The sequence below is a fragment of the Mytilus californianus genome, unplaced genomic scaffold (assembly GCF_021869535.1).
Source record: "Mytilus californianus isolate M0D057914Y unplaced genomic scaffold, xbMytCali1.0.p SCAF_15, whole genome shotgun sequence".
Classification (NCBI taxonomy): domain Eukaryota; kingdom Metazoa; phylum Mollusca; class Bivalvia; order Mytilida; family Mytilidae; genus Mytilus; species Mytilus californianus.
The window spans coordinates 1,939,331-1,966,428 of record NW_026262637.1 but is presented as its reverse complement, the minus strand read 5'-3'; the positions used below and the strand labels follow the sequence as shown (position 1 = coordinate 1,966,428).

Sequence of the window (27,098 nt, the reverse complement as noted above, 5' to 3'; positions counted from 1 at the left end):
TGTTTTATTGACCATTGATTTTATGTTGAAAGTCTTAAAGATGAAGGGTTTGCTACAAGTATCAAATAAACTTAACATTTTTAAAGATCCATGACAATGAGGTCAAGGTCAGATAAATACTGTCAGACAGATATGTACACCTTACAATTATTCCATACTCCAAATATAGTTTACCTTTTGCTTATGGTAATTGAAAAACAGACCAAAAGCACAAAAACTTAACATTGACCAATGAACCACGAAAATGAGGTCAAGGTCAGATGAAACCTACCAGACAGACATGTACCCCTAACAATCATTCTTTACACCACATATAGTTGACCTACTGCTTATAGTATCTGAGCAACGGACTTAATCACGTTACTTTAACCTTAATCACTGATCCAACTAATGAGGTCAAGGTCATGTGAACTCTATCTGGCGGACATGTAGACGTAGCAAGGAAATCATATTACTCATAATAAGTGAGAAATTCAAATGACAAAAAAACTATATATTTTTTTAAGCAGTCGCTGAACCATGAAAATGAGGTCAAGGACAATAGACATAAAATAGACGGAAATTCCGTATTATAATGTATCTGCATACAAGGTATGAAGCATGCAGGTCTTCTACCTTCTAAAATATAAAGCTTTATACGAATAGTTTACACCGCCGCCGGATAGTTATCCCAATGTCTCGCATACTGTGACTAACGTCGCAGGCGAGACATAAATTTAACTGATTCAGGTCGGACTTACGTAGGGACTAACAGATGGATGAACAATCGGACCGATGAACGCACAGACATTAAAAGAAAAACAATATGATATACAACAACAAATGACAACCACTTAATTACAGGTTTGTATTGAATTGAAGTTGTAAATTTTTTTATATCTGTATAAATAAGCGATTTCATAAAATGGTTAAATAATTTTGAACACGTTGAAAACCGACTTTTCTTATTCATACTTGAAGTATTTTAAATGAGGCTTTACTTAAACATTTGTTAATTAAACAGTCCTATAGTTGTATATACTGACCTGATAAAGTAAAAATTCTGTAATATTTCAGGGTCGACATTTTATGTGACCTTAATGTCTTATCCTTTTATCAGTTCTGTGTCATGACTTTATGTCTTTCTCTCTTGATATGAATCTACATCTGTTGTACACAAATTTGAAACATAAATGAAAAACGTGTAAGTGTTGAGCCTCAGCGTTTCATGATCTTAAGAATAAAACGCATTCACAGTTTTAAAGGCGAATGGAACTTTTACCGTGAGCCTGAATCCATAAATTGGATACAAAATTTTAAATAACTCATGGATCAAGTCGATGAATATGCCAGACAATGAACTTAAAAAAGGAAGACGTAAATACTTTTTTCCGAATAGGTTAAAGTTGTGATGTCGTTGATACAAATTAGAATTTTAAAACTGAATTACTCTATGAACACTCATGCTACTTTCATCTTTAAAGTCCTAAACATTGCTAAAAACCTGTCCTATCTCCTTGATACATATGTTGTTGTCCTCCGACCAACGTTGTTGTGTAAATCAAATCATATAATAAACTGCTTGATAACGGAATTAGGTATTGACAATTCACCCTGCAACTCAACATATACGCCCAATACACTTATCAAAAAAAAAAAGAAATCCTGTACTATCGTCGTTTGTTCTACGTTTCTATGGAATTCCAATCAAAGACGAAGAATTTATCTTTCTTCACTGTACTGGATACCAAAAGTGTCCTTACAAACAACGCTATATTGCTCGGTTTGCCAAGTGCTCCACGAAACCTCTTGATAAATTATTAACATCAATATTATTAGCAATCAAAACGAGGCTTCGGAGTTACTGTGAAACTTTCTACTCTAAGGGCGGTGTGAATCAGATGTGAATACTATATAACTCGAAAGTTCTGTCAGAGAACATACAATCTTAGTCGTTTTCCTCTAATAATATTAAACAAACATTTGACACTAGTATACCCCATTCTAAACTTAAAGACATTATAAGAACTAGTCCAACTTTATTTCATAAAAAAGAACGGCCACTGTAGATAAAAATATCTTGTTTTAGGAAGGGATAAATCAAACTTTGTAAAAAAACACTCTTATTCAAACAAAAAGTCCTCCAAAACTGACATTACCAAGATGCTTGGATTATTGATTGACATCATATTTGTGACATTTACAAGACGCATTTTGTAACAAATAATGATCAAAATTTACGTTTTTAAATGACGAAAATTTGTGTTTTTATTAAAAAAAATGAAGAACAAATAGAACGTAATTGCTAAAACCTGTTTTAATATTGTATGTAGAATATATAGATATAAGAAGATGTGGTATGAGTGCCAATGAGACAACTCTCCATCCAAGTCACAATTTGCAAAAGTAAACCATTATAGGTCAAAGTACGGCCTTCAACACGGAGCATTGGCTCACACCGAACAGTAAGCTATAAAGGGCCCCAAAAATTACTAGTGTAAAACCATTCAAACGGGAAAACCAACGGACATTTTATTTTCTTTATAAATAGTTGATGATGTAACTGAATACTTGTGGTCTTTAAATTATGATGTGAAGTTTTGTATGTTATAATTCTATTAAAAGTCTCTCATAATAATTCTTAATAGAATGACACATGTATACGTTTTATTAAATTGAACCAAACGATGTAGAATTGTTGGTTTTAAACAATGTTTTATTTATGTATATATGGGACTGCTTTATGTGAAAAAAGTGGAGAGACTTTAATAAAATATTGGATATGCATCTTGTGAATAAATAAATATCATCAAACGTCTGCCTTTAATGCTAAATTTCCCAAAATGTAAAACAAAAAACAAACCAAAAACACTAACACAATCCTGACCACCACTGACTAATTCTATTACTGGACAACTGGACTAGCGAATTAGCATGCACAAATGTATGATGATTACAAACAACATGATAGAAAAACAAAGGATACGGGGTATCCATCCTTGACACAAAATCAGCACATGCACAGCAAAAAAACACACAAAAAGCAAAGGAACAGCTCTTTTATTGCTGTTCTTCATCTCAAAGTCACAGTGAGGCCTTCAACACGGAGCAAAAAAAGAAAGAAAAAAAAACTCACCTCACTGCAAGTTTAAGACGGCCCCTAGCACCGACTTGAGCGGAGTTATGGATTATGATTATCAAGTAATACAAACGATCAAATTAGGATAAGGACGAGAGCACCAAGGGTCCGATTTTGGCAAAGATATTCAAATTCTATTAAAAGACCATGAGTTGTTTGTGTAAAACAATTGATAGATACATGAGAAGTTTAAGCTGTACGCTTCTTTTAAGATAAAACATTATGTATATTCACCAAAATGTTAATGCCGAAAAAATGCATGAATTAAATTATCCTTGATAAGGTATATATTTGTAATTTTAACAAATATGTTTTAGTGAAGAAATAAGAAAATGTTTGTAGGAGAGATGCCGCGTCCTCTATCGATACTAGGAATGGAAATAGTTAAGTTAACCCAGACTTGAACAGGTCGCAAAATTTGGTTGCTTCGGGCAATCATATTTTTTGCTTGCTTTGATAAGTTTCAGCCACTTGCATGACGTTCCCGTTGAAAGCATTCTAAAACAATACAAATGTCGCTACAGACCTGTAATTTTGAATTTTTCTGAAAATATGCAGAACATTTGTTGCATTCGCATTATTGTAAGCTATGCACCTCATACGGAGTGTGATCTTCTATGGAGTCACTCTGAGCTTGTGGTATCAAGATCTCAAGTAATGAGGCTTCTACATCAGAGGTCTAATTGTAATCAACGCTTGTCTTTTATTTGTTGTTTCATTGTCAAACAAAATGTTCGATCTGCTGATTATATTGTTCAGCTTCTATTTTGGCATTAAGACTCTATCACATTTTTCATTGTACAATTTGAATAAAAACTCCTCTGTAAATATTTTTTTCATTCGCCATTTTCAACAAATACATGTATGTTTAAACAGTTTAACATCAAGGTTTATTTTAGGATGATCACTTTTTAATATTACAGCATTGTTTTAACAGTAGGTAAACAGGTGTAAAAATTCATTTAGAAATTAGTAATTACTGGTAATAACTGGGCAGTTTCAGGAATTACTTGTATTAACTGAGTACAACAGGAGTTGCATGTAATTCCTAAATTTTAGTAATTACGAGTAATTCTTAATTTCACCTATTTACTATAACATATACACAAGCAAATATCCAGGTTAATTTCTAGTATGTCTTGATTTGCTCTATGTCTGCGAAACTAATACTAAAACAAAAATCAACAAAATTTGAAAAAAAGCTTCGAAGAGACTTTTTCTAATACGTCATAAAAGTGAAATAAGGCCCTGTGCTTCAGTAAATCGTATTTTAAATTTCTTTACGATTAAAAGATCAGCTTAAATTTGTCGAGTGTCTCTATTCATACAGATACAGATGCATAGGATTATTTTATTGACCAAAGAAATTTGAATACAAAAGGCAATGATTAAGTAACACCATTATCCCATTTCAAGTTTACAAAACGGATGATGTAAATCTGTACAAGGTACTGCTCTTAAACTGTAATGGCCATTGTTATTGATGTATTGGTAATTAGCTGTGGCACAATTTTTCGCTGTTTGTCCAGTTACATGTTGATTAAAGAATGAGTAACCAGTTACCACGGAGTGCTGGATCGGCGAACCATCATGACTCCAAATCCACCCATGATGATGATCTCTTACCAAGCCCGTAAACACGTCTTAAACGAAGAAAAATATCAATAAACATGTATTTACAGGTAATAAAACAGTATACCTAACTGTATATAAAACTATATTGATGACCGAATGATGAAAGTGTTATTTACATTGTTTCAAAAACAAGATAGAACAAGGCTTTGCAGATTAGAGACAGTCTTTACGCTGATAAGCATGGACAAGAGTTTTCCGGGTCCAGGCATTCTTTCAAAACGTTGATATATTACCGACAATAGTACTACTTCTACTACTAAACGACAGAGATAAGCCTTTAATGATACACAAATATGCATAGGCGGTGGAATCTTTTTTTTTTGGAAAACAACAGTTGAGGAACGGGTCAAATATTTTGGTCCTTTGTGTTTTGCTAAGCGAAATATATTAATATATAATTTATCAGTTTTACATTTATAAGAGATTCAAATACTTATTTATTGTACTAGCTTATGAATTGATATTAAACAGTTTATCTGCAAGATTGGGACATAAAAAGTGCCCTCTCCCCCGGCGTCGAGCTAATCTCAGACAAAGCGTGTTGAATCGTTTGTGTATGCATATGTTTGTGCGTGTGAAAGAAGAGCATTTACGACCTGTTCAACAGCCCATGATGCCATAAAAGATCATAATAGGGTATGATAATATGTTCTGATACAAGATATTTGACTTCAAATCATGCCAACTGTATATTTTGAGTTACGCTTTATACTCAGTCATATGTATCCGTAACACATATAAATTAATCAATTTAACCAAGTAAATGTTTTTTGTTCTCTCTAATTTATTCCCTTTGATTTATCTTATCATTTACGAACATATTAATTGATCTAATGTAAACCATGCGACCATACACCATAAACTATTATATCACATACCTATATATCCATTGTGTTGGTATTGTGCGAACGCAGAAAATTCAGAGTTAGAGTGAATATAAAAAAGGGCTGCGCAATGACTTCTACAGAATTTCTACAAAAAAAAAAAAAAAAAAATATTTTACAATGTAGACAGGTTAGACATCTGAAATCTTGGAAGTTGTAGCAGGTATGTCGATATTAAGCACTCATATAAACTTTATACATGTTCGTATTTCATCAATACAAATTTCAGATTTAAAATTGTGATTAAAAGGTACATTTTGTTAAACTCTTTACCTTTGTATATCCTCTAACACTAAGCAACAATAAGTTATACATGTGTACAATATGTTTTACAATACTTTAAATTTGAATTTATATCATAAAATGGATCTTATTTGTTCCATTCAAAGAAAATGTGACACAATATTAAAAATTTAAGGAATCATTCGTAATTAAGTACATATAACTGTAGATCTGAAGTTTCCTCAATACTGTCTTAGACTTTCGCCACTTTGAACTGTCGCTCTATCAACTGATAATAATCCTTGTAACTTTTAAATCGGTAACACTCCGATCATAAAAATTACATGAAGAAGAATGTTTGCGGAAAATAATGTAATGCGCGTTCCGCGTGGAAGATGGCGGCGGATAATTCAAATTCTAATTCATATGTTGGCAATTTTTATCGAGTGATACAAAAATAAAACGTTTCTCTATCTTCACATTGTAGAAAAATGTAAAAGTGTAAACGTGTTTACTAAATAATGCCCACACGCGAGAACCTTTACATAACATTTTGGGATTTTAGATCACGACATGGATAATATTATATACCTTTTATTTATAGGTTTAAGCAAGGATTTTAACTAATATACGTCCTTGGTTTAATCATATAAACTTGAATGATAGTTAAAATCATACTTGTAAAATTTAAACTAATCTTTAAATTAGTGCAGAAAAATATATAAAGTGATAAAATAAGTTAACGCATTGCAAATATCAAAATCGCAGGACAGGTTTAAAAGCAACTTCAAAATTTGTAAAAGTATTAAATATTCTGAAATTAATTCAAAGAATGGGCATGATAATTGAGCCACAGCACTGTGATGTTTTTCAATACAATACTTCCATGGTATGATCAAGTAGATAACTACCATATATCCATAAAAGTAGGGCATTTAACATTTTAGCTTTAGACGGCTATAGAAAGGTTTGTTATAAATACATATATATATTATAGATTATGTTCATATCTATGTACCTCAATTCTTGCAGTTCTTTCGAATAAAAATAAAAAATTATAAAAAGGCTTAAAAATTTGTACGCCATACGCGCGTTTAGTCTACAAAAGACTCACAAGTGACGATCGAACCAACAAAGTTAAAAAGGCCAAATAAAGTACGAAATTGAAACGCATTGAGGACCCAAAATTCCGAGAGATTATGCAAAATACAGCTTAGATAATCTGTTCCTGGGAAGGAAATCCTTAGTATTTACAAAAATTCAAAGTTTTGTATACAGTTGATTTATAATTATGACCATATCAATGATAATTCACGACAGGAGTTATCGCTCTAAAAAACAATTATAAATTATCTGGATCAAGGGAAGTGCACCTACACTTCTTCACATTTATCACCTAAAAACTTAGTCTACCATAAAGGAGATAACACCCATCAAGCCCAAATATTATCAAAACAAACCACAGATACAAGGCCTATAAATTAGAATGCTATATGCGCGTTTCAACTACATAAAAATAGCGGCGTCGAATCATAATAGCTTTGAAAACCCAAAAGTGCCAATCAGGGTAGGGTCATATATGCTTGGAGAAGGAAAGTGTTGTGAATATTTAACATTTGATAAACAATCCATGAAACACAACATCAGGCTCTATTGTGACTTTTAGCAGAACAATTAAAAAAAGTGATGTGTCAAATAAATCATATTATTTTAAGGATTTTATCATGACTTAATTCATCATATCTTATCATGACTTAATTCATCATATCCTTTGATTCCCACCCATGCGTAATATAAATTACAAGACTGAATTTTCCTAATTGTTGAAACATGAATATGAAAGTTCATGGTGGTTTTTCGTATTCATTTTATCCAATACTGCTTATTCGTTTCCAAATAATTATCTTCAAAAATGCAACTATAAAATTGAGAATGGAAATGGGGAATGTGTCAAAGAGACAACAACCCGACCATAGAGCAGACAACAGCCGAAGGCCACCAATGGGTCTTCAATGCAGCGAGAAACTCCCGCACCCGGAGGCGTCCTTCAGCTGACCCCTAAACAAATATGTACACTAGTTCAGTGATAATGGACGTCATACTAAACTCCAAATTATACACAAGAAACTAAAATTAAAAATGATACAAGACTAAGAAAGGCCAGAGGCTCCTGACTTGGGACAGGCGCAAAAATGTGGCGGGGTTAAACATGTTTTTTTTTAGATCTCAACCCTCCTCCTATACCTCTAGCCAATGTAGAAAAAACAAACATACAACATTACGCACAGTAAAACTCAGTTCAAGAGAAGTCCGAGTCCGATGTCAGAATAGGAAACAAAAGAAAATAAACAAAATGACAATAATACATAAATGAACAAAGGACTACTAGCAGTTACTGACATGCCAGCTCCAGACCTCAATTATACTGATTGAAAGATTATGTCTTCATCATATGAAAATCAAGTACAATCCCTCCCGTTAGGGGTTTAGTATCATACCATCATAAAATATATGAGAAGAACATAACCCGTATCATGCCAACAACGGGTTTTTTTGAAATAAATGTGTTTAATTCCGATGCAAAGACCCTATAAGTGAATCAATATTAAAGCCAAAATATGCAATCTTTAATGACCTGACAACAGTATCGTAACTATATCCCTTCTTAATAAGTCTGTTTAAAGGTTTTGTTAGCTTTTGAGGTGAATACTGACATTTTTGTGCTTTGTAAAGAATATTACCATAAAAGATTGGATGTGAAATACCCGAACGTATAAGATGTCTGCATGTTGAGTTATATTTACGAATGATGTCCTTATACCGATGATAAAATTTAGTAAATGTTTTGACTAGTTTATGATATCGAAAACCCTAGGCCTGGTGTAATAATTTTTCAGTAATACATAAAGGAGTAGGTCCGGTAAGGGCCGATTTTGGCCTCAAATTTCAGGTTCATCTGATGAAAGATTTTGGACACTTTCTAAACACTTAAGTGTCTACTTCAGTAGATTCAATTAGGTTATGTGAAAGATTTAAACTTATTTAGTCATTAAATACGCTCTAATTTAAGCTTAAATATGAAAAATCTATCAATTATGCCATAATATGTCACTTTTCAGATGGTTTTTGTCAAAAATGAAAGTGGCCGCATCCGTGTTCGCTCTTAACCTTTATATATGTTATGTATTATCATCAAATACAACTTACATTTAAATATTTAGAATGAACACAAATGCGGCCACTTCCATTTAAGACGAAAACCGTCTAAAATTTAACTCAAATGCTAAAATTGTGAAGATTTCAGTAATTTAGCATGACTTAATAATGCGAGTACCCGATATATGTGCAATGTATTGTCAAAAACAGCCCATATTTATATAGCAGAAGTATTCTACTTTCCAATAAATAGCTTAATGTTTACATTTTAACAATTTTGTAAAACTGCTATATTTTGGGGCCAAAAATGGGTCCTACTGGACCTACTCCTTTCTCTCGCTAAAATCTAATACGTTGTTACATACACGAGCGAATCGTACAAGTTGAGATATATAAACACCATAAGATGGTGACAAGGGAACGTCACCATCTAAAAATGGATAATTAACGATAGGAAATGAAAAATCATCTCTTTTATCATAGATTTTTGTATTAAGCTTCCCGTTCATGATATATATATCAAGACCGAGGAAAGCACAGTGGTCATTGTTAGTATTAGCTTTATTTAAAGTAAGTTCAACGGGATAAATTTCTTTAGTATACATACTGAAGTCGTCATTATTGAGAGCCAATATATCATCCAAATATCTAAAAGTATTGTTAAATTTTTGTATCAGATGTTGTTTCGATGGGTCTTTGCTGATTTTAGTCATAAATTGTAACTCATAACAATACAAAAACAGGTCCGCAATAAGTGGTGCACAGTTAGTCCCCATTGGAATTCCGATAACTTGACGATATACGGAATCTCCAAAGCGAACAAAAATGTTATCAAGTAAAAATTCAAGGGCAGATATAGTATCAAAGCATGTCCAATTGACATAGCTCTTTTGTTTGTTGCTACTAAAAAGTGATCTAAAAAAGTTTGAACATATGTATTGGCATTCCGACTTTTTAAATGCCCATTTAATTAGGTGTGTGAATTTTTTTTAATAAGAATATGAGGCAAAGTGGTATATAGGGTAGAAAAATCAAAACTTTGAACAGATTCAAAATCACCAATATATGCATGCAATTTATCAAGTACTTCCAACGAGTTTTTGACACTCCAAAAGTAGTTGATTCCACTATTTTCGAAGGCCTTATTTGAACAATTTATTATCAGGTTTTTGATTGTACCAAGTGTACTAGTAAGTAGAATAGACAATATAGTGGTGGAACAATGACTTGAAGACGAAATAAATCTATATTTGTAAGGTGATTTGTGTAACTTCGGAAGCCAGTACATAGTTGGGACTTTCATTGTATTTGGTTCTGCTTGTAAAGAAGTAGCTAATAGTTTATGTTTGTTACAGATATCGTTTTCTGAAAATGAAGTCAGTTGGAATGTTGGTGAATTCGTGATTTCCTTTTGCAGAACCTCAATGTAAAATTTACGTCAAACTATATTGATATTATTTGCAGCTTTATCTGCCGGGACAAAAACCAAATTCCTTGGCTAGTTCTTTTAGTTTATGTTTGATACGAGAAATAGGATTTTTATGGTTGTTGTTAAGAGTAAAATGTTCTTTAAAATGTTGTATACGTATATCAACTATCTTCATTACTGAATTAAAAAAAGAGTCCAAAGATTTTTTGTCAGCTTTTTCCCGTTTTATCCATTTCAAACAGTAAGCACGGAGTGAGTCGTGGATGATATTACGACACTCATTCCAATTAATAATTGACGGGGGACGATATTTAGGTCCTTAACTGAGGAATGATTTTAACTCTCGGTCGGGAACGATGTTAAGGCCTCCTGTTATAACATGGGAAATGGGGCCATAAGTGTATTCGGAATTACTACAATTACATGACGGAGGTGTATTTTCACTGATATTTACATCTTTACAGACTTGGCTATAATTAAACACAAATTTTAGGGTAGATTTCTTGTAAATATAAAAAATAAGAGGGAGTTCAGTATTATCAAAATATCCAGGAATTTGTTCTTTAACAGAATGGTCGTTAAAAATACCGGCAATATTTACAAAATGAAAACCTTTATTGACTTACTTTATTTTAATAAAATGAGGACGGTTTTTACGAACAGTTTTAGAAACTATATCCAAAATGTTAACAGAATCGGTTCTTGATATATTACCAATTCCCATGATATTATCATTTAGACCGAGAGGGTAGACTGTCTGTAATTTTTTAATCCAATTTAATTCAATTATTTTCCGTGATCGTACAAACTTTGAATGAGATTCACCAGGCTGCTTATTTACTACTTCTAAAGGTTGAACTGTTAAATATTTAATAGGATGATTGTGCTTTTTAAGATGTTGATAAATGATACTTTTGAATTTATTGGGTCTTTTAAAACGATACAGGTGTTCTTGCGTGCGTTTAGATAAATATCGCCCAGTTTCACCTACGTACTGAATACCGCACACCGGTTTGTTTCATGTGAGTAAATAAATAATACTGTTTGTTTTTCAAGTTATATCAGTTTCAAAATTTAAAGAAAATGTGCGACCATTAAACGTAGACCTTACCGTATTGTTGGTGGAAAGACGGGGACATGTAAGTTATTTTTTGGCATGACACTTATCTATAGAAGGGTAACCACGATTTTTATTGCTAAAAATGTTTGCGATGGTAGTATTTTTAGATAAGCGATTTTGAAGATTGAGACGTGTAGATACCCTTTGAACGAGTTTAGTATTTAATATTTTTCCATTTCTAAGCTTCATATTTGTTTTTTGTTATGTGGATTTTATTAGAAAGGAGCAAAGACTGGCGTCCAGAATATGAACCAGCACACAATGAATTGAATTATGTGAATATGATAAAACTGTTCGGCTAAAGACGTCAAACGCTATCCGTCATAAATTACCCGAAAAATAAAACAAAAGATAGGGTATATCAGGGTAGCGACTGACGTCTGACTAAATAGAAGAATGGGGCTGAATGTGAAAAACTACTTTTTGATATATACTAGTATTCCTAAAGTAATGAACATAGAGAAGTTCTCGCTCGGACACACACTCCATAATCTAGTATATTATAAGAGCATAAACCTGAAGCACGGGGAGGCACTCTACTGTCTCCACACGGCACTAAAGACAAACCTTGAAAAAATAAAATTGAGAATGGAAATGGGGAATGTGTCAAAGAGACAACAACCCGACCATAGAGCAGACAACAGCCGAAGGCCACCAATGGTCTTCAATGCAGCGAGAAACTCCCGCACCCGGAGGCGTCCTTCAGCTGGCCCCTAAACAAATATGTATACTAGTTCAGTGATAATGGACGCCATACTAAACTCCAAATTATACACAAGAAACTTAAACTAAAAATGATACAAGACTAACAAAGGCCAGAGGCTCCTGACTTGGGACAGGCGCAAAAATGTGGCGGGGTTAAACATGTTTTTTGAGATCTCAACCCTCCCACTATACCTCTAGCCAATGTAGAAAAAACAAACGTACAACAGTACGCACAGTAAAACTCAGTTCAAGAGAAGTCTGAGTATACTTACATCAGCGTCATTTTTGGTAACCCTATGATTACCAAAGAGATAACAATTATTGCCATGCTGAAGAAAACCACTCGGGCATCGATGATAATGATTTGAACAATCTGAAAATGAAAATCCTTTAAAATATATTAAAATGATTTACATTGATTTAACATATCTGCCGATTTGTTTGAAAGGATCTGATTCATTATAAAAATAAGCAAATATAGTTGTTAACGTCTAAGTCATTTGGTCTCTGGTGGAGAATTGTTCAATTGGCAAACATACCACATCTTCTCATTTTTTATATCAAAGTAAAAAAAACTAATATTTGAGGTAGATATTTGTTTATGAAGCACATCAGCCATCATATTATAAATGAATGCACTTAAAAAATTACATGTTTTTAGATAGATTCACCACCATGATCACTAACGTGCATTATAAGGAACAAATATCCTTATCCGGCATGATATTTCACTAAAATAATGAATCACAACTGTTGTCTTCTAAATTGACCAATAACAAATTGTCACAAAATTTTGAGTATCAATTTCAAACTGTACTAAGAACATTTAACATACGTGGCTGAGCTGTGGTTGTCGTAGTAGAAGTTAATATTGTTTTAGAATTTGGATTTGCATTACATTTATCTCCTTTGCAACATCCACCAGAGAAAGTGAAATCTCTTCGTCCAAATATATGACCCGAAGGTGATTGTAGTTGATCACATAACTGAAATATATCAAAATATAAGATAATTCTATAAGTATGTTTCTTGTAGGTTTAAAATCAATTATATCTTTTTTTTATAAAGGTGATTTTAAGTTTGTTTTTAATTTTTTTGTCATGTGAGTGTTATTTTTTTTAATGACAAAAAAAAATGTGAAATCGGTACTCCATATGTGAGTAAACAGCTTGCCGTTTTGAAAAAAAAGCAGATATATACCAAATTTAAGATTAAATGTCAATTACCTTAGGACTGTTGGACTTTAAATGGTGCTAAATGGATAGTCAAATCTTTCAACATCTAACAGCAATGAGATGAATATTGTATTTGATTAGCCAAATCATCACTTAAAACCACTTTGTACCAGTGGAGTTGCAAAGGTTATTATTTTTTCATACATGACGCATTTTATATAATACATTTAAACCATTCTACAAACCGCTGAACTTTTGACCATTACTGAAAGATTGTTCAATTAAATTGATTGTCAAAATCTTGAATTTACACCATAAGAGATACCAGTTACGTCAATCCTTAATCAATATCGCAAAAAATCGTCCCCGAATTGAAACGAATAATTTCCTCGTAAATATACTCTCATTTCACATTTGTGTTAATCGTGTTGTCTTTACATCAGACTTAAACAATGAGAAATTTGCCAATAAAATATAAATACAGTTCAAAATGTATTTCAATTCGTAAAGTGTTTTTCTCTCGGATTAATTACCAGTTTATTCTTCGTGTGTAAGCATAAGTGCAAAACCTCAAATATGACAATATAATCATATTTAACTTAAGTTTCTTTGTTTTTATAGTGATTAAGATTATATTACAATGTTTTTGGCGTTTTTACTTATTATAGCTATAAAACCAGGTTTAATCCACCATTTTCTACATAAGGAAATGCCTGTACCAAGTCAGGAATATGACGATTGTTTTCCATTCGATAGATGTGTTTGAGCTTTTGATTTTGCCATTTTATAAAGGACTTTCCGTTTTGAATTTCCCTTGGAGTTTGGTATTTTTGTTATTTTAATTTGTTTGTTGAACATTTTGCACATTTTGCACATTTCCCGATGATTTCAATACACAAGGCTGGTACCTCTAAATAAAGACTTACACTCCGGTCAATACATCCCAGTTGAACTGCAGTTTTAAAGTTTGATCCCAATTTTTCAAGTCCATAACATTCCTAAGAATTAAGAATAAAAATAAAAATATTCAAATTGAATTTGCAGTGAAAATTATAAATAATAATGATAAGCTTTCATCTATGTCATGTATGCATTATTTGTGTTTGACAATCAAACTTGAGATAATATTCAATGTGCTTTGACCATAAACATGATTTTGAAGTGGATCTCAATTTCGAATGCTATGTTTTTAATTAGGATTTTCGAATGGACTAATACATAAAATTGAGAATGGAAATGGGGAATGTGTCAAAGAGACAACAACCCGACCAAAGAGAAGAAAACAGTCCAAGGCCATCAATGGGTCTTCAACGCAGCGAGAAAATCTCGCACCCGGAGGCGGGCGTCAGCTGGCCCCTAAACAAATATGTGTACTAGTTCAGTGAAAATGGACGTCACACTAAACTAGTACAGACTATTCGCATGTTTAATTATCGATGAAATAAATGAATGGGAAGTGAGTGACAACTAGCAGAATGGTAAAATAGTATCTCGTCCATTTCGCAAGCCTTACGGATATCGAGTTGAATTTTCTCAATGTGAGGATGGACAAGACTAGTATTTGTTTACATCCTTGTCTTTTGGTTTCAAGTATAGTTGTTTAAGTTGCAATTATACTACAACTTCTTATCTTTAAATGGCTATAAATTTGCAATCTTCCAGAAAATTGGATATAAAGGTTTACTTTGAGACTTGTTAAATATAATTTGGAACGGATTTGAAAGTTCCAGGACAGGCATTGAACGTCCGTTGCTTAACACACTTAGTCCTGGAGCTTTGTAGGATCATTACTACCTTCCTCAGTGTTAAAGCCTTGTATCTATGATGAGTTTATTGATCTGTTATCTTAAATACCAATGTTAGCTTTACTTTCAAAGTGCAGTAGTCTGAAATATGTAAATTAAATCAAATAAAAGTGTTTTCTTTTGATAACCGGGAGATTTGGTTCATAATCTTTTATTTCTATGTCGATTTAGATGTTAAAACTTTATAATTTAACTTTATTTTTTTGAAACATTTACATATTTTCACAGCTACATGTGAGACCACAGTTAGAAATGAGTTGATCACATTTTTCGATCAAACTGACTTCTGAGTAATGGGCAAACCACAGAATAAACATGTAACGTAGATGAAAATTATATTATAGCGGGTTTCTTTACACTATGTTCTCGATGTTGTCATTTGGTTAAGGGAGAAGGATTTATATAAGTTCTTCTTGTTTCCGAATCCCTGTATTTCTATTGTATAATTGTAATTTGTGCACTTTTAAAAAATAGAATATTATTAAAACTAAATCAAATAATGGGTCTTATTATATCCACCTATTTTAAAATATTATAACTGTTGAGGATATATGTGCAATTTCATATGATGATGATACAAAATATGGGTTGACTCTTACAAACTTAAGGTTAATCTCTAAACTGAAACCAATATTCATTAATCATTTTGTAAAATTATGCAAAGTGTATTATGTGAATTTGCTTATGCACAAATGACACAGACTCGTACTTGTATTTCAAGCGTTGATTATGATATACAGAAGTGTAGTGGGACAAAACTACTACTTACTATTATAGTGAAATGATAATAACTTCTAAACAATTGAAAATAACTTTAAATTTAGCGACATGAAGAACTTATATTGTTAAAATACCTAATTAGCGTATATATTTACATTGACAATGTAATCACATCGTGTTCCTTAAGCTGCATTGTAGACAAAAGGCATTTGAGTATGATACAATATGAAAAATATTTGTGCATACCTTCCCATCACTACAAGCTGTTGTTTGTGTGCAGTTGTCTGGATGGTCAACTTCATAACAATCAAGGCAATAAACTGTAACGAAACATGTTACTTTGACGTTACAGAGAACATTATTATTTATTAAGATAAGGCTTGTATTTCATATAACAAGAAAAATCTTCAGATATCATTCGTAATTTTCTCTCTCGTTCGTAATTGATTAAATTGTTTCCGCTTTTCACGCATGGTAAGGATATTAAATAAGAAATGATCAATATTTTGAGGTTTATCGTAAACTCCTAAAAATATAACCTTGTATACTGATTACTTAATTGTGACATTTTTGTAAAAAAAACCGTGATGACAGACGCTTGAATATCAATAACTTAGCTCGGGCACTTTCCATTGTTGGATAGAATAATGTTTTACTTTGCTCAAAACGAAAAATAACACTTTATAAATTTCGTACTTTTCGGGATTTGCTACCATCACGAATGACTAAACCTTAACATTTGAAAGTCAGTAATACGTAGGTGTTATATGATCAAAACTGACCTAAATAGAATAGCCATATACCAGGTGAACTTTGTCTGAGGAAGGGGGAACATAGTTTCTTGATTATTTCTTAATTGATAAATTTTAAGAAAACAGTATGTTAGAACGGGTCACTCCTGAGCTGATGATACCGTTGGGGACTAACACTCAAACACTCTGCGCCCTTGCTGACACCTGCGTTTTGCTCGTCACAAGTTACTATTTAGTGGTTATTCATGTTAGTTTTTAAGTCGAACCAAAGACAAAAGGACGGAAAGGGTAAGACCAATGGAATATATCCAAAGATATTTATCATACAGATATTCAATTAGAGTTGAAAGGCGAGTGGGATACTATCCATTAGACATTTGTCCCTTGCATTTAAAGACTTTTGCTAGCAACTACCCTCAACTAAAGATTTTGTTTAAAAGAATTAAATAAAGGCAACAATAGTTTACCGAAAAATTAATTAAAAAAAAAGTATTAATAAAACTACAAAACACCAAGATAAATTCAAAACGGGGAAGTCCGTTAAGCCTGACAAAATGAAACGATAAAACAACTGTCATATTTCCGACTAAGTACAGGCATTTTCCTACGGGAATGGTGGATTAAACCTGGTTTTATACCTAGATAAATCTCCCACTTGACAGTTGTTATTGGTTCTGTTATATTGTCAAATTTGGGTGAGCAAAAACACATTCAAGATAAAACAAAAATCCGAGGAAAAAATGTGAACCCGCAACTCAAATCTACACTCAGCCAACATGTCACAATAGGGCCAGCTATGCATATATCAATCGCCATTCAGATCTACACTCAGCCAAAATGTCACAATAGGGCCAGCTATGCATATATCACTCGCCATTCAGATCTACACTCAGCCAAAATGTCACAATAGGGCCAGCTATGCATATATCACCGGGCACTCAGATCAACACTCAGCCAAAATGTCACAATAGGGCCAGCTATGCATATATCACTCGCAACTCAAATCTACATTCAGCCAAATGTCACAATAGGGCCAGCTATGCATATATCACCGGGCACTCAGATCTACACTCAGCCAAATGTCACAATAGGGCCAGCTATGCATATATCACCGGGCATTCAGATCTACACTCAGCCAAAGTGTCACAAAAGAGGGACGAAAGTAACCAGAGGGACATTCAACCTCATAGATCGAAAACAAACTGACAACTCCATGGTCAAAAATAAAAAGACAAACAGACAAACAAAAGTACAGATGACACAACATAGAAAACTAAAGACTAAGCAACACGAACCCCACCAAAAACTGGGGTGATCTCAGGTGCTCCGGAAGGGTAAGCAGATCCTGCTCCACATGTGGCACCCGTCGTGTTGCTTATGTTATTGCAAATAGGGCCAGCTATGCATATATCACCGGGCACTCAGATTTACACTCAGTCAAAATGTCACGATAGGGCCAGCTATGCATATATCACCGGCCACTCAAATTTACACTCAGCCAAAATGTCACAATAGGGCCAGCTATGCATATATCACCCGCTACCCAAAATCTACACTCAGCGAAAAGTCACAATATGGCCTGCTATGCATATATCACCCGCCATTCATATCAACACTCAGTCAAAATGTCACAATAGGGCCAGCTATGCATATATCACCCGCCACCCAAATCTACATTCAGCCAAATGTCACAATATGGCCAGCTATGCATATATCACCCGCCACCCAAATCTACACTCAGCCAAAATGTCACAATAGGGCCAGCTATGCATATATCACCCGCCATTCAGATCTACACTCAGCCAAATGTCATAATAGGGCCAGCTACGCATATATCACCCGCCATTCAGATCTACACTCAGCCAAATGTCACAATAGGGCCAGCTATGCATATATCACCCGCCATTCAGATCTACACTCAGCCAAATGTCACAATAGGGCCAGCTATGCATATATGACCCGCCATTCAGACCTACACTCAGCCAAATGTCACTTTAGGGCCAGCTATGCATATATTACCCGCCATTCAGACCTACACTCAGCCGAATGTCACAATAGGGCCAGCTATGCATATATCACCTGCCACAAAATCTACACTAAGCCAAAATGTCACAATAGGGCCAGCTATGCATATATCACCCGCCACCCAAATCTACATTCAGCCAAATGTCACAATATGGCCAGCTATGCATATATCACCCGCCACCCAAATCTACACTCAGCCAAAATGTCACAATAGGGCCAGCTATGCATATATCACCCGCCATTCAGATCTACACTCAGCCAAATGTCATAATAGGGCCAGCTACGCATATATCACCCGCCATTCAGATCTACACTCAGCTAAATGTCACAATAGGGCCAGCTATGCATATATCACCCGCCATTCAGATCTACACTCAGCCAAATGTCACAATAGGGCCAGCTATGCATATATGACCCGCCATTCAGACCTACACTCAGCCAAATGTCACTTTAGGGCCAGCTATGCATATATTACCCGCCATTCAGACCTACACTCAGCCGAATGTCACAATAGGGCCAGCTATGCATATATCACCTGCCACAAAATCTACACTAAGCCAAAATGTCACAATAGGGCCAGCTATGCATATATCACCCGCCACCCAAATCTACATTCAGCCAAATGTCACAATAGGGACAGCTATGCATATATCACCCGCCACCCAAATCTACACTCAACCATAATGTCACAATAGGGCCAGCTATGCATATATCACCCGCCATTCAGATCTACACTCAGCCAAATGTCATAATAGGGCCAGCTACACATATATCACCCGCCATTCAGATCTACACTCAGCCAAATGTCACAATAGGGCCAGCTATGCACATATCACCCGCCATTCAGATCTACACTCAGCCAAATGTCACAATAGGGCCAGCTATGCATATATGACCCGTCATTCAGACCTACACTCAGCCAAATGTCACTTTAGGGCCAGCTATGCATATATTACCCGCCATTCAGACCTACACTCAGCCGAATGTCACAATAGGGCCAGCTATGCATATATCACCTGCCACAAAATCTACACTAAGCTGAAATGTCACAATAGGGCCAGCTTTGCATATATAATCCGCCACCCAAAATCTACACTCAGCCAAATGTCACAATAGGGCCTGCTATGCATATATCACCCGCCATTCATATCTACACTCAGCCGAAATGTCACAATAGGGCCAGCTATGCATATATCACCCGCCACCCAAATCTACATTCAGCCAAATGTCACAATAGGGCCAGCTATGCATATATCACCCGCCACCCAAATCTACACTCAGCCAAAATGTCACAATAGGGCCAGCTATGCATATTTCACCCGCCATTCAGATCTACACTCAGCCAAATGTCATAATAGGGCCAGCTACACATATTTCACCCGCCATTCAGATCTACACTCAGCCAAATGTCACAATAGGGCCAGCTATGCATATATCACCCGCCATTCAGATCTACACTCAGCCAAATGTCACAATAGGGCCAGCTATGCATATATGACCCGCCATTCAGACCTACACTCAGCCAAATGTCACTTTAGGGCCAGCTATGCATATATTACCCGCCATTCAGACCTACACTCAGCCGAATGTCACAATAGGGCCAGCTATGCATATATCACCTGCCACAAAATCTACACTAATCCAAAATGTCACAATAGGGCCAGCTATGCATATATCACACGCCACTCAAATCTATACTCAACCAAAATGTCACAATAGGGCCAGCTATGCATATATCACCCGCCACCCAAATCTACACTCAGCCAAAATATCACAATAGGGAATAGGACTGAACTATATTCTGGTATATAAAGATCTAAGAAAACATTTCGATAGTGAGTTTAACAACAAGCACATCGTATCGGTCATTAAACAGGAAATGGAAAATATTAAATATCAAAGGAAGATCTCTCATTTGCAGGTGCTTTTAAAATGTTGCATAAAAAAGAAAGTCTACAATCGGAAGATTAATTTATCCTTTGTCGTAAAGGTTAGTTGTCAACCAATCTCGCTTTGAATTATTTGTTGCAAATCAAACAGAACTACGCGTAACGGTGTCTTTGGTATATATTTTTTAATACAGTATCAAGTATTATCAACATAGTGCAGCAAACTAAACATTGAATTATTCAGCACGTTCATTTTTATAGAGGAGATTGGCAAAATGCTAGTGAATAAAGCCTGTATCGTACGAAAGATCAATCCGGAAAAAGATAACAAACTTAATTTGGATTTCCTATATAAAGAGAAGAAAAACTCAGGTCTTAACTGTGCAATTAAAAGGAATATAAGACTATATAAAGACCTGTGATGTTGAAGAAGTACCTTTTAGCAAGGTTGTGCTCCTTACACAAAAACTGCTCAAACAGAGGACTTATGAAGAACGATTGAAATTGGCACTTCATACGTTTTACGGTCGCCATTACGCAATGATTGACCGATACGATATGTCTGTGTCTCAGCTCATGTTTTTGCAGTCATTACTCTTTAGATATCAGAATAATCGTCTATTCCCTGATTTTACCGATTCGGTCGTATTCTCCGTAGTGACATTTTGACTAATTGTGGAATCTATGGTAGGTGATACCTGCACAACAGGAGACGCTTACCCAGTCTTCTTGTATACCCGGTCTGACTCATTTTGGGTTTGATGCGATTCCCTCAGTGTTTGTTTGTTATCTTGATTTGTCTTGTTAATCGATTTATGAGATTTTAATATAGGTTAACTAAATCTGAGTTATTTACAATTTCAACAACAGTGCGGAATCACGTTGTTTTGGTAAATTGTGGAGCTGTGTTAGAAAATAAAAAAATAATTATCTATATTTTTTGTCATATAATAGAAAAACAAAGGATATGGGGTATCCATCCATGACACAAAATCAGTACATGCACAACAAAAACCACAAAGAAAGCAGAGGAACGGTGCTTTTATTGCTGTTCATCATCTAAAAGTCACAGTGAGGCTTTCAACACGGAGCCAAAAAAAAAAAAAAAAAAAAAAAAAAAAAAAAAAAAAAAAAAAAAAAACTCTCACCTCCCTGCAAGTCATATGTTTCTATTTAAATCTATTTCCACAAGTCTTTTGGTGTTTCTTTCAATTTAAAATAATTGACAAATAGTAGTTAATTTTTAATGGACAAAGTTTTTAAAATAATTAGTAAGTACCTAAGAAATAAAACGAAATGGTTTAATTAAGACGACAGTAGTCTAGCAGTTTTCTAATCTCTTAAACCAGGAAACAAATCAATGCTAAAAAATATGACTATAGAATATGAATATGAAACATGGGTCATAGTGAGAAAGGAAAATAGTTCAGCATTGTTAAACAGGTAGTAATTTTGGATGTATACTTACAACATTTCCTACACATGTGTGGACAAACCTTTGACGCTACACAATCATCTGAACATGGATTTTGTAGGTGAAAAGCTAAACGTGTACATATATCATCGTCTTTGTTCGTACACAAGGAAGGATCTTGGGTTGTTGCTGATAAAAACAAGATTAAGTGCAAATAAAAAAGTCTTGAGGTTTGCTGATAAAATCAAAAATTAAAAAAAATTTGAAGAAAATATATATTTATACAAGACAAAATGTTCTTCTTGCCACTTATGCTCCTCATTTTCATTTCGTTGTCGAATCTTATATAGATGGTCTATAGCTAGAAGAATATATTTTGAGTTCTCATATCATAGGGATACATGGAAACGACATGCAGTAAAATAATAAACGAAAAACTGCAATGAAGCAATACATTTTTCATAGCTATATATGTTTTAGATAATTACTACTGAACAGTGGGACAAAGGTTAGGATTATTATAACGTCCCTATAATATGAAGGAAAGTTTGTCATTTAACCCTAGATGTAAAAAAAAACAACACTTTTTTACTTACATTAATTAATAAAAAGTTACCATAGGATGTATTGTTTTGGTACGCAGCTAAGGGCCCTTTGATATTAAACAATGAAGTATAATAAAATTAACTGAATGATGCTTAAAAATAACTACAAAATAATTGCAAAATTTTAATTAAAACATTTATCAAATCTTATCAAAATTTACAGCGATTTTACGGTAGGAAGTTTTTGTAAATATTTGACAAACAGATTATAAGACTAAAATCTATACATGGTTAATTGTAATTTAATCTAAATTTTACACTAAGAAAAAAATTACAGTTTTCTGTATCTTAAATGCAAATGTGTATTAATTAATGCACATGTTGAATGACTTACTGACAGAGGAATAATTCTGTGGCGGAGTTATATGAAGTAATGGCGGTGGTTTGTTGTTACATTTGTCTGTATTACAACACCCGGCTTCAATACTGGATCTCAACGTTGCTGATATTGGAGAATACTGAAGACAAGTCTGTAAAGAATGTAATAATATCTTGAATATCTAATTAAAGTATACAACATGGTATGTCTTATTTTCAAAATCAATTGACTAATCTTTTTCATATTTTTTAAAGTAAAAAGTAGATATAATCTTGTATTCACATCTAAAATAAAGAACAGTAATAAAAAGCATCGCATCTTTCATTATAATTATACAGGTTCGTCTGAAATACACTGGACTTTTTATTCGGTAAAATAAAATACTTACAATCTGTAAGCCTCGGTGAAATGTGACACCTGTCAACTGCCACACCAGAGACTGCAACCCTCTGTGAAATTTGACCTCACCTGTCTACTGTCACTTCATTGACTGCATCGGTCAAATGTGACACTCACCTGTCTACTACCACACCGGAGATTGCAAACCTCTAAAATGTGACACCTGTCATCTGTCAAATCAGAGACTGCAAGCATCCGTAAAATGTTGTACCTGTGTACTGCCACATCAGAGATTGCAAACATTGGTAAAATGTGTCCCCTTTCTACAGCCACACCAGAGATTGCAAGCCTCCGTAAAATGTGACACCTGTCTTCTGCCACATCAGAGATTGCAAGACTCTGTAAATTGTGACACCTGTCTTCTGCCGCATCAGAGACTGCAAGCATCGGTAAAATGTGACACTCAACTGTTAACTGCCACACCAGAGACTGCAAGCATCGGCAAAAACTGACATCTACCTGTCTAATGCGACTTCACAGACTACAATTCTCGGTACAATGTCACATTTACCTGCCTAATGCAACTCCAAAGACTACAAATCTCGGTACAATGTGACATTTACCTGCCTAATGCATCTCCAAAGACTACAATTCCCGGTACAATGTGACATTTACCTGCCTAATGCAACTCAAAAGACTACAATTCTCTATACAATGTGACATTCACATGCTTTTGGCTAGTTTAAAACCACTCTAACTGTCTACTTCGACATAATAGTCTTTAAGCATGATAAAACGCGACACCTACCTGTCTACTGCCGCATCCAAGTCTGTAAGCCTCAGTAAAATGTGCCGTAAATGTCTGTGCTGTAAAGCAGTACTGTTAAAAAAGTTAGTAATTATTGAGATTTTATTTATATAGTTTTTTTTTCGTTATTCATTGATTTCAAAAACGGCTAATTATCTTTTTGCCTCATGTATATATATGTGTCAGTAAATGAGCGAGACCGAGTGCGTTGAAAGGGTAACGTCTCCAGCTATGCATACATAACCCACCATGCAAATTCGTCCTCAATCAAAATGTCACAATCGCAAATAGGACATAATCGGTAAAGCTACAGATCCGACGACTATACTGGTATCTTAAGATTTTAGACCGTGAAAACATGTCGCTATTGAGTTTAGACACCGTCACATAGTTCAATTCAAGCAATTTATGACGGTGACCGTAAAACGTATGGTGTGTTGATTCCCGTCGTAGGTCCTCATAACATGTTGAATCACGTATTGTTTTAGGAGCACACCGCTGTTAATAAAGTCCGTACATGTTTAGTGTGAACTTGTAAATGCCATATAATCAAGTATGCAGAGGGTATGTAACTGCTGAGAAATGAGAAGTTGAATGGAAAGTTGATTTCGTTCTGCAATGGTCGTTTAAAACTAAATGTAAAAGCAGCGTAAAATGCATGAAATACTTTTTGTATTAATGAGTTTACAATTAAGCTGAAGCAATACTAGTACTTAAAACAAGCAAATATCTATGTTATTAAAAGCAGAACATGGTCAACACATACGTCATTAGCATCAGAACAGGTTGTATATGTAGTGCAATTTGTGACATCCTTCACTTCTGTGCATGTGTAACATTTCAATGCTGAAAACAAAATATACTGTATACATATACACACATTTTTATCCATAAGGCATTTTATCAAACAGTAGGATTTTCGGTCGGTACATTTTGTAATTGTTGTGCTCCCTGTTTTTATACCCGTCGAGAAAAGAATCTTTTTTTCTATTGCAAGTAAAAATTCATGTAGCTAATCATTGTTTACTTTTATGTTTATTTATGTTTAGTTATACTGATGAAATCCTTTCACTCCATGTTTTAGTGAATATCTTCATCTTTTATTTAAGGAATGACTGTGATAATTGTTCTTTCTATGAAGAAATAACATCAAAATGTGGTGCACACTGAATAACCCATGTAGCGTGTTTTTTAAAAGTGTGCACCACATTTTTGAGGTTATTTCGAATAGACATAAACAATATTACAGTCAGTCCTTAAAGTCTAATTCTAAATTCCATTTTTAAGGAGTAAATCATAAAAAAACGTAGATAACGTCACAGTCACATTTCAAAAATTATGTCTTTGAGCTGATAGACAAAAAACTTTCAGCCAATCAGAAGACATGTTCATCCAAAATAAATTATATTAAAGTAATATCAAATATGTTAGCTCTATGTTCATTTTATTATTCATCTGACTTGATGATCGTTATTTTATATTTCTACAGTTTGGATTAATTTTGATGAATAGGGTATCACTAACAGGTAATGAATCTAAACTGTGAGACGTATAATTTAAGTACACTGGTGAACGGGTACGTTTTGTTTTTACACAAGACGAAACGTGCTCGAATCTAACCAGTTGGAAAGAAAAAAAATTATTACCAAGTTGAAAAGCAAAATTTATTACGAATTTGAAAAGCTTAAAAAAGTTCTAACATGTTGTGCTAAATGTTAGTACAGTCTTTATCATGGCGGTCAGATTTTATCAGTGGAGGAAGCTGGAGAAAAAATTCAACTTAGATGATAAAAATGTAAATATATTAAAACTTCCCTTATATATGCATTATGCGTTTGATTGGTCTGATAATTAAATGAAACATAACTTTGTCCCATTCCTAGACAGGTTATATTTTGTGTCTTAAATGAAAAAAAAAAACACTTTATAAATTTCGTGCGTCAGCATTTTTTAGCTGGAACTCTTAAATCTAATTATTTAAAAGACAGGTTTTTAAGTTACCTATACACGTTATGAGTTATACAAACACAAAAGGACACTTTAAAAGAACATCCATATTCATATGAGGTAAACTTTGCCTGAGATAATTGGAACCTTTAGTTTGTGAATATTGTTTTTATTTATCAACAGGGAATATTTAGAAAATTATATTAAAAATGATTTCAGTAATGAAGCACTGACTTGTAATATAGTACTGTCGGTAGAACATGTAAATATTTTTGACCTCATTATAGTACAACCCTCCTTGTTCAAACAATTTTCATATGACGTTTTATATAGTATAGAATATTCATATTATTAAAATAATGAAATATATTGTTGACAATAAATTATAGATTTTAAATTTGGTGCATCCGAAGTGGTATTCTGGAGATAACGTTATCGGGAAGCCCAAAAACACAAAATTAAATAAAAAATTGAGTAAAAACTTACGGCATAATCCGCAAGATCTTTTACAGAATTTGGCAAGACACGGATCACCGCACATTTCTGGCAACCTGTTCATCATCAGGTCACATAGCGATGTCTCTATGTCCTCGCATTGTTGTGAAGAGACAGGTAGCAGAGTTAACAGCAGAAATGTTACTAAAATATAATGTAAGTCTGATTATCGTTTACGACATTGCGCATGATATTGGTATTTTATTCTTAACTTCTGCATTCCTTTTGTTTCTTGCTATATTGTTGACAGACAACCATCAATTGATCTAGGGTTGAATATTGGATCAAGAAAATGTTTAACTATCTAATGTCCAATAATCAATATAAACACAACACGTATTATTCCCGAGTAGTAAAAGTATAGTATTTACATAAAATTGAAGTGTAAAAGAACAAAGTGCAGATGCTAGAATTAATGATATGTATATTTTCTTACAATAGTTTCCTTATATATTTCAAAAAGATAATGCCTTGGTCATTTCGACGATACTTTTATTCAAGTTTACATCACAAAAATAATCACGAATGGAGCTTTG

At 33.8% G+C, this 27,098-nt stretch overlaps 2 protein-coding genes across 2 annotated transcripts; both read right to left on the bottom strand.

Moving 5' to 3' along the window:
- Positions 1–4,453: 4,453 nt before the first annotated feature.
- LOC127725195 (lactose-binding lectin l-2-like) lies at positions 4,454–22,232 on the bottom strand. The gene is made up of 7 exons (XM_052232057.1): positions 22,104–22,232; positions 16,216–16,289; positions 14,371–14,442; positions 13,105–13,255; positions 12,542–12,642; positions 5,632–5,725; positions 4,454–4,761 (listed from the first exon to the last, which is right to left on the bottom strand). Exons 1-7 carry the CDS (start codon positions 22,117–22,119, stop codon positions 4,520–4,522), a joined length of 750 nt encoding a protein of 249 aa, XP_052088017.1. The 5' UTR covers positions 22,120–22,232; the 3' UTR covers positions 4,454–4,519.
- A 335-nt stretch (positions 22,233–22,567) lies between these two features.
- LOC127725936 (uncharacterized) lies at positions 22,568–26,662 on the bottom strand. The gene is made up of 5 exons (XM_052233242.1): positions 26,554–26,662; positions 24,887–24,966; positions 24,121–24,192; positions 22,989–23,124; positions 22,568–22,578 (listed from the first exon to the last, which is right to left on the bottom strand). The coding sequence occupies exons 1-5, from the start codon at positions 26,627–26,629 to the stop codon at positions 22,568–22,570; spliced, it is 375 nt and encodes a 124-aa protein (XP_052089202.1). The 5' UTR covers positions 26,630–26,662.
- Positions 26,663–27,098: the final 436 nt, after the last annotated feature.

What these genes read in the sequence shown, in the direction of transcription:
- LOC127725195 (XM_052232057.1), bottom strand. An exon ending in CAGCTTGTAGTGATGGGAAG is followed by an intron (nt 14,443 to 16,215) that starts GTATGCACAAAT and finishes CTTAATTCTTAG; the next exon opens with GAATGTTATGGACTTGAAAA. An exon ending in GACAACCACAGCTCAGCCAC is followed by an intron (nt 12,643 to 13,104) that starts GTATGTTAAATG and finishes TTTCATTTTCAG; the next exon opens with ATTGTTCAAATCATTATCAT.
- LOC127725936 (XM_052233242.1), bottom strand. Translation starts at nt 26,629, where the DNA reads ATGATGAACAGGTTGCCAGAAATGTGCGGTGATCCGTGTCTTGCCAAA. An exon ending in CCTGTTCTGATGCTAATGAC is followed by an intron (nt 24,193 to 24,886) that starts GTATGTGTTGAC and finishes CTTTTTTAACAG; the next exon opens with TACTGCTTTACAGCACAGAC. An exon ending in TTGGATGCGGCAGTAGACAG is followed by an intron (nt 23,125 to 24,120) that starts GTAGGTGTCGCG and finishes CATTCTTTACAG; the next exon opens with ACTTGTCTTCAGTATTCTCC.